This window comes from Camelina sativa, chromosome 8, assembly GCF_000633955.1.
Source record: "Camelina sativa cultivar DH55 chromosome 8, Cs, whole genome shotgun sequence".
In the NCBI taxonomy this organism is placed as follows: domain Eukaryota; kingdom Viridiplantae; phylum Streptophyta; class Magnoliopsida; order Brassicales; family Brassicaceae; genus Camelina; species Camelina sativa.
Window position 1 is genome coordinate 26489225 of NC_025692.1, and position 8029 is coordinate 26497253.

The window sequence follows — 8029 nt, forward strand, 5'->3', positions numbered from 1 at the left end:
AGCAAAAATCACTTTATCGGGTCCACATATTGAGAGAAAGCAATCAATGTACCAGCATAAACCTCAGCCGAGTAATTTCAACCTGATTTTCCCGTTTCCTGGTCTGTATCATTTCAGAACAAGGTTCTATGAGCATGGATACGAAACATAGAGTTAAAGTTCAATGACTTAAGATCAAATTTGAGATAGTTCAGTGAGCAGGATAATTCAAGACCTCATCATGTGGATCCGTATCCATGTCAGCACTCTCATCTCTCTGATCACTATTCCTATCACATGAAAATTTAAAGGTCAGAGATTTTGAAGTGAACCATGCGAAATGTACACGAGTCAAACTCCTAGGATACCTAATCCAGGCTTTCAATCAAGACTGGTTTATGCATTACTCAACTTTTACTGATATAAAAAGCTTGGTGTGGTTTCCAATAATCAACTAATAATATAATGTTCTTTTAATGCAATAAATATTGGAAGAATACCACTTTCTTGAGATACACCGAATGTCTTAAGCTTGGAATTAAGACATTCATGGTTAACAAGAGTAACAGACCTTCATGGTTAGACTCACCTGTCAGAGCTATTAACTTCTGTAGCATGCGTAAACTCCTCCAATGCTAGGGCAGTTCCATTTGGTGGAGTGCTCACATTTCCCTGACCACCACGATTGTCTCCTATGAACTCAGCACTTTTGGTTGTCTCTGCACTTTCTTCAGTTTCAGGATAGCTTTCATTAGGTATGTCATTTTCCTCATCTGAAACAGATTCCAACCATCAGTTAACTATTTCACCACCGATGTAAGTATTACTACAGAAACATGCATGAATAGTGAAGATATCGATACGGCATACCATCATATATACTTGCAATTAAGACAAGAAAAAATAAAGTATAGGCTTCAGGAGATCGAACATACAATCAACTGTATCCAAGTATCCGTTCTGAATAAATCTGATTGTTTTTTCTTCTATGCTTGAAGTGGGAGAAGAAAATTCTAACATCCAATCCTTATCCTCAGACTCAACTAAACTATCATCGGCACTACCAGAAAGATTTCCAGTCATCTCATCAACCTGCTGATTCTGAAAATTCTCTGCACTTGACATGGTGTTCTCCGAGGTCAAAGCAGACGAGCATTCAGAAGCAATGTCAACATGTTTGATGTTACTGAGATCTGGACTAGTGTAATGAGTATAGGTAGGACTGGTGTAATGATCATAGGTTGGAGGACTGTTGTAGTGACCATAGGTATCTTTTTCCACATCATTGACCTCCTCATCCTCTGTCATCAGAACATTGTCAGCTTCTATGTCCGGACAGCTGGTTGAAGTATCATCTAAAACTAGGGAACGGTTTGCAGATATTGAAGCTTCAGAAGATGAGTTTTCAGTGGCAGCTCTATTGTTGAGCTCCACACTCTCAATCTTCAAATTGTTTTCCAAGCTCAAAACTCCAGCCAATGACGATTCATCAATACTCAAACTTCCGTGTTCTTCAGCCTCGGTACTTGAATTTGAGACAACATCATTCTCATCGAAACTATTTATTTCCTGATCAAGAGGCATGCTTCCATCTGTTGCAGTTAAGTATATTTGACTGCTCGAAGGTAGTTCAGTAGACAAGTTTCCTTCAACCATATCCAATGCTCCTTCGCCCTGACCTTCTACACCAGATAAATATATAAGAAACGTGGAGATTATCTTACAATAACAAATCTTATTGAATCATGTGTTGACCTGTTATCGACTCTTCCAAAGAAACGCGACTTGCACTTGTTTCCAAGTTGGCGTTTTGCTCAGAGACTAGCTCTTTACAGTCTTCTCCCACATCAGAATTTGCAAGAAGTTCCTTGATAAACTTATATCCTCTTCGTCGGACAATGTTGGCAAGATCAACTCTAGCAAAAAAAAAAAACCAAAACTAAATCAAAAATCAAGAGTTTCAGAAGCAATCACTAAAAATAAGATATATTGTAAAGAGTAAACGACACACACAGTTCAACGAGCCTGCCAACTTAATCAACATTACAGACTGCTATAAAATTTGAACAAAAAACTACAAATTTCGAATTTGGAACCTTCCATGTGCCGAAAGCTCCTTCATGGTCGGCACGTGACCTTCGGGAAGCCCAGCCAAAGCAACGAACTCCATAATCTCACTCCGAAGCTCCTCATTGCTCTTCACTCTCTTACGAACTCTGCCAAAACACTCGATCCAATTCAAACCACAATCCAAAAATTGACGCCCTAAGCACGTCCAATTTCTATCCACAGATCGAAGCAAAGACCCAAAAAACAAAGGAGAAAAATTCGAACCTGGGTTGTTTGATGGAACAAGCGAAACAGACAAAACTATGTTTCTTCGTGGAATTCAAATAGGAAACACAAAGTTGAGGTTGCTGATGACGACGATGATAATAGAACAACGGTTTCCGAAATTCCAAGGATGGGAAGGAAATAGAGAAAGGGATATGAGAAATCGTCGCCATGGCCGGACTTGCTCAACCTCTGTGAAGTCCCCAGTTTCATTTATTTATTAAGAAGATGACGACTGAGTGTGAAAGATTCGAATACCTTTGAAACACACAACACTATTTGTCTCTCTAATCATATGAATTGATTTTTAGATTTCGGTTGTACAAAAACCGGGAGTCTATCTAATTAATTCTCGCTATTTCTATACGGTTAAGATCATTTAAACCATAACCGGGTTTCGGTTTGACCAAAACCAAAACTATTCCACAATTTTGCAATTTCCAACACGATCTCCCATACAAGTGTTTTTTTTCTTCCTATGGCAAAAGATTGTTAAAATCGCTAAACCCGAGAAGGAATCTTAGATACAGATAAACCACCGGTACAAATTTACCACTAAACCGGCTATTCGTCAAAAGAACCAGGTAGTTTTTCCAAGACTACTTTACAGTTTTACAGATAGTGTACAAATGGCCTTCGTAAGTGTTTCAATTCTCCGGCTTCATGCTCGAGTTCATTCTCCCTGGGTGAGACGTTGATATCACTGGAGCAGTATCAGCAGCCGAAGCTACTTCGTTACTCTCAGGCGTAGGAATGATTTGTGGCTGAGAATGCAGCTCATGTTGTTGCGGTTGAAGATGAGGCTGGTAGACTTCCAGCTGCATCGCTGAACCTGTGCTAGGGCCTTCGTTAGAGTTTTCCAGCGCAAAATTGTGAGAAGAAATCTGGTTGTTGTTGTGACCGTTTGGTTGTTGCGGCGGTTGATCGCAAAACTTCATAGTCTTGAGGACAAAATTGTCGTCATGGAGCTCGAATGGAGTGCTGCATATAGTGAATTCACAGTGTCAGTAATCAACATAGTAGAGAAATTTAGCTGAAAAGATATCATATTTGGTGTTTGATTTTTTACGTGTTGAAATCAAAATGCACGAGCTGCATATCTTCTGATATTTCCACTTCTACTGTTGCATGAGGACGAGTCTGGTGCAGTGAAAAAACAACAACAATCAGACGATAAAGGAACAGATACTACGATGAAAAGAAGGCGTTTTTCATGTTCTTAAGTTTGCTTGCGGATTAATCTAGAATCCTATGAAGCTGTTGATCAAGTTACCTGGACAAGGATAAAAGGAAGAGCAACACCGCCACTGGGAGCATTTCCTGAGCTATACAAGTGCTCATTTCTCTGTATCAGGTTCTGAAGGCCTACATACTTTCAGACATACAGAGAAAAAAGAAAGAAGGAGCATGTAAGAATCTATGATAAAAGTAACAATAAGATCAATCATATAGGCCCCAGAGGTTCTATGCTGTCCATTACTTGTTCTTCCAGTTCTGGGGAATATGCGATTTTCTTCTCAATCCTGTTCCTAAGTGAGAGTCGTTCGCTCTGCAAACAAAAAGACAAAATGAAATCAGATTCAGGGAACATTCTCTAAACGAGCTCCGGTACATGGGCAAACAGAATATTTGGTTGAAACCTTTAATTCTTCAATGTCACTTAAGCTTGTCCGAGGAAGACCTCTCCACTGAATCTCTTTTTTATCCTTGGATATTATATCCATAGCCATGAGGACGTTTAAAGCATCATATACTCTTCGTCTTATGTTCTTCTCATCATACTGTTGCTGGTCAAACGTTTTCACATTATATACTTTTACCAAAGTGTACAGCAAGTATCGCACATGTTCAAGTTATAAACTATAGAAGAAATGCGTACGTGATCTGGGGATGTTCCATCGTTATTTGGGAGTGCATATTCAGCAACAAGCTCGTCCGCAACCTGAAAGTACTTAAACCCGTTAGATACCATATTGCAGAGCAACACGTTTTGCAATACTTCTCATGAGACAAATTTGATATTCCACTATGAGAAAAATGTATAAGCACAAGAAATCAGTTCCATGAGAGAATGTAAACGGAAGTGAACATATCTTGTAAGGAAGACATATAGTGAAGCTTTCTGTTTAAAGGAAACTACAGTACCTCATTGTAAGTTGTCCTTCCTTTGCTTTCTACCTTTTCACAGACTGAGAGGAAGCCGGAAGAACAACAAAAGGATCACTTAAATGTAAAAACAAAATTTGGAGGCATTATCCACAATTCATAGCTATAAAATTCAAAGACATCTAGATGGAAGCAAAAAAGAGGCAGAGAAAGAGATAAGACCTTTCATGCTAAATTGACGTAGCCCTCTTCCATTCTTATCTGGACCAATCGCACGCTGTCCCCTCTTTTTCTTCTTACCACTGTTAATAGCTTAATGATCAAACTAAACTATACAGAAGACATGTAACAATTTCCACTACAAAAATTACGCACAAAGACAGTGGCCTATTGTCCCAACAAGGATACTCTGGAAAGATTTATATTCCAATAGGCAGATTTGTAGTAGATTTTAGACAAACTTCAAGCAATAAATTTGATCTACTGGTCAAGTTTCATATATTGATTATGCAACGCCTATGCCAAACAAAACATTCACAAGGTAATAAGCTCATAAAAGCAGCCATTGCAGTAAAATGAAACCCTAAATCGCTAAACCCAACCACCGCAATAAACCCATATAAAAACCTTTTTAACAAAATCACAGAATTGAGGTGGTTTTAAACATACCCAGAAGCTCCTTGGGAGCCAGCATCGTCACCTTGAATATCCAAATTGTTCAAGCGTAGAAAAGTACTGTCGCTAGCAGATGTAGCCACGGTGGTCGTCTGCTCACTCCGGCTCGAAGGAGAGCCCATACTGCCACTAGTAGACACAGATTGACCAGAAACCGCCGTGCCCCAAGACCTAGTACTAGGGTTATTGTTATTATTGTTGTTGTTGCTTCTACCGGAACCATCCTCATGGTGGTTGTTGTGATTAGAATTAGACCCAGTTGTTGTCATCCTTCTTCAACCTAAACTATCTACCGCACAATCCGCTACTGGAGAATTCAATTTGTTGAAAAAAATTGTTCCGGAACCTTTTCGATTTTGAGGGAAAAGCTCAGATTGAGTTACTGACCTTTAAAATTCGATAAACGGGGAAATTAGAAGCTTTCAGTGATGGAGGATCACCATTAGATTCGATAGTGTGATACTTGTCTTGAAACTGTGATCTTCGCGGCGGAGAGTTTAGAGATTTCGCCGGAGAAGAGAAGGAGAGAGATGATAAAGTCGATCGGAGTTGGGAAGGTTTGTTAATATTATTTGTGCGATGATGAAAAAAGATGTCCACGATGGATGCGAGAGGGACCAAACTGACTGAATAATAATAATAGGTAAAAAAAATAATAATAATAAAGCAGTAAAGAAGATAATTTTCTTTACTTTTTCATTTATTTATTTTACCAAAAGATTAATTCTCTTTTGAGAATTTTATTTTAAGTCATCAGAATATAAATACTGGATTTATCTTTTTTTTATTTCTTTTTATTATTTTGGCAAAATACTGAATTTATCCTCTTCTTCTTTTACAATATATTGAAAAAATAAAGACAAAAAAATGGATAGAAAAATGGCTTTAATAAGCATGAAAATAATAAACCTAGAAAATTTGACACCACACAATCGCACATAATGTATATGATAATGGAGTAAACAAAAAAAGTTAAAATAATAGTTTGGTACCAATCGTCAGTACTTAATATGAATTAGTAGTAACTACTGCTTGAAATTACTCATTTTGGTGTTTGAGTTTTGAACATGCTATTAGGAAATATAAACATAAATTGGAGCGAAGAGATTTAGTTCCTAAATCGTGTGGGAATGAAACTTAAGGTTCACGAAAGGCACATTCCATGGTGATTTTTTTCTTTTGTTTTTAGTCTTTTTTTGGGTTTAAAATTAAAAATTAAAAATCAATACATACTTGATATCATATATATTTTTCATATTATGAAAAAGGGCTATTCTCAACTTCTTTATGTTTTTTTTGGGGGACCAATTTTATTTATTTGAGGTTTACGTTTTTTTCGTAAACTTGCACAAAATCACTTCTCTTTCTTCTCTTTTTTTTTCTTTTTCTTTTGTCAATGTAAATAAATTTATTTGTATTTTGCTTTGTAGACGTAGTACTAATAATAATGCCATTTGGTTCAAAACAAATGTTATTTTCATACTATTTGATAGGCTTACGAAATAAATGCTAAAATTATATATATATAGGGAAAATCACGTTTTAAACCTTCAAAATGTCATTGAGTAGCAGTTTAAACATTGGGATATCTAATTTTTTTGTTTGTACCGCCATGAAAGATGACGGAACAGTAACATCCGTCAACGTAAAATAGTTAAACTATGCTGGTTTGATTTAAATACTTATTTAATTAATTTAATTTAATTTAATTATTTATGATGATTGATAAAAGAAAATAAAATATACATCAAAGCAAACAAAAAAAAAAATCAGAGGTTAAGTTAATATATTTAGAAGATTCATTATTTTCCAATGAGAAGTCAATCGGTTTGAATCAGAATCGAGTGGAAATGCATTTATTAAAAGGATTAATAATATGAAGAACAACATCGTAAAAATTTTGTCTACGATAAAGATGAACACAAATTTATTTTTTCTCTTTTTATTTATTTTTAAAACTAAAACTAATTTAAATATAAAGTAAACCAATACAATTTAACTATTTTGCGTTGACGGATACTATTATTCCAATATTTTTTATGACGATACAAAAATGAAAGTTAGTTTTAAAGTTAAAAGTGTTAGTAAAATCATTTTAAATGTTCAAATTGTTAGTAAAATCATTTTAAAGATTTATACTGTTAGTGAAATTCTCTCGAGGTTTAAAGTGTTACCCAGTGATACTTTGAAGGTTTAAAACGTGATTCTCCCTATATATATATATATATATATATGTGTGTGTGTGTGAATTATGATCATTTTCAGAAAACTCCTATAGTCATTTCTGAAAGAAATAGAAATAAATATATATAATTTTTTTATTTGGTAAGAACATATTATATATACTTTCAGAAAACAAAAGTCAAAAGAGAAGAATTTTTTTTTAGAAGACTATTATAGTCTTTATAAAAAATTAAATTAACTAGTGACCTATTCACATTATTTTTATTTATTTGTCTGATAAAAAAAATATTTACAAATAAAATAAGTACTAAGACAATTATACAGACTATAAAGTAAATAAATATAAAAAAAGGTATAGAATAGAGCAAAAGAGATGGTATGAAATCACAAATTTTTATAAAGATTAGAAATATAGTCATGTACATTATTACAATTGTTTTCGAGTTACCAAGTATTGAAACATAATAAATAAATATATACTATGCTCTATAAAATACTTTATGCTCTATTTATTCTCGCCAATCTCGTCGCTGACATCTTCATCGCTGCCATCTCCGTCGCTGACATCGCCATCTTCGTCGCTCACATCGCCATCTCCGTCGCTGCTCTCATGGGAGAACCCTAATCCATGGGAGGACCGACGAATCCTCTGGACCATGAATTCCAAGTACTAGGAGATCATGTATGATAATCTATCATAATAATATGATTAAGGTTTACCAAGTTTATTAGAGTTGGTTTTGTTTCAAGA

The 8029-nt window shown here is 35.3% G+C and overlaps 2 protein-coding genes across 7 annotated transcripts in view; both read right to left on the bottom strand.

The window, feature by feature from the left end:
- LOC104708787 overlaps nt 1-2582 on the bottom strand; it is a 10653-nt gene extending 8071 nt beyond the window's left edge. The window contains exons 1-7 of one of the 3 annotated variants that reach the window (XM_010425413.2): nt 2314-2582; nt 2076-2195; nt 1735-1895; nt 915-1658; nt 569-752; nt 215-269; nt 53-103 (exon numbers count right to left, since the gene is read on the bottom strand). In XM_010425413.2, coding sequence (XP_010423715.1) covers nt 53-103; nt 215-269; nt 569-752; nt 915-1658; nt 1735-1895; nt 2076-2195; nt 2314-2486 — 1488 coding nt within the window. In that variant the 5' untranslated portion in view covers nt 2487-2582. Of the gene's footprint in view, nt 1-52; nt 104-214; nt 270-568; nt 753-914; nt 1662-1734; nt 1896-2075; nt 2196-2313 lie in introns of all 3 variants that reach the window. The other 2 variants (XM_010425414.2, XM_010425412.2) reach the window with 2 other exon arrangements.
- LOC109124415 (transcription factor-like protein DPB) lies at nt 2709-5699 on the bottom strand. 4 transcript variants are annotated; one of them, XM_010425420.1, is made up of 10 exons: nt 5482-5699; nt 5089-5383; nt 4642-4721; nt 4459-4502; nt 4193-4255; nt 3954-4100; nt 3794-3862; nt 3587-3685; nt 3383-3453; nt 2709-3294 (listed from the first exon to the last, which is right to left on the bottom strand). In XM_010425420.1, exons 2-10 carry the CDS (start codon nt 5361-5363, stop codon nt 2961-2963), a joined length of 1182 nt encoding a protein of 393 aa, XP_010423722.1. In that variant the 5' UTR covers nt 5364-5383; nt 5482-5699; the 3' UTR covers nt 2709-2960. The 4 variants fall into 4 exon arrangements, with proteins under 4 accessions (XP_010423722.1, XP_010423721.1, XP_010423723.1 ...); XM_010425419.1 differs by having other exon boundaries at nt 5089-5398; XM_010425421.1 differs by having other exon boundaries at nt 3954-4094; nt 5089-5401.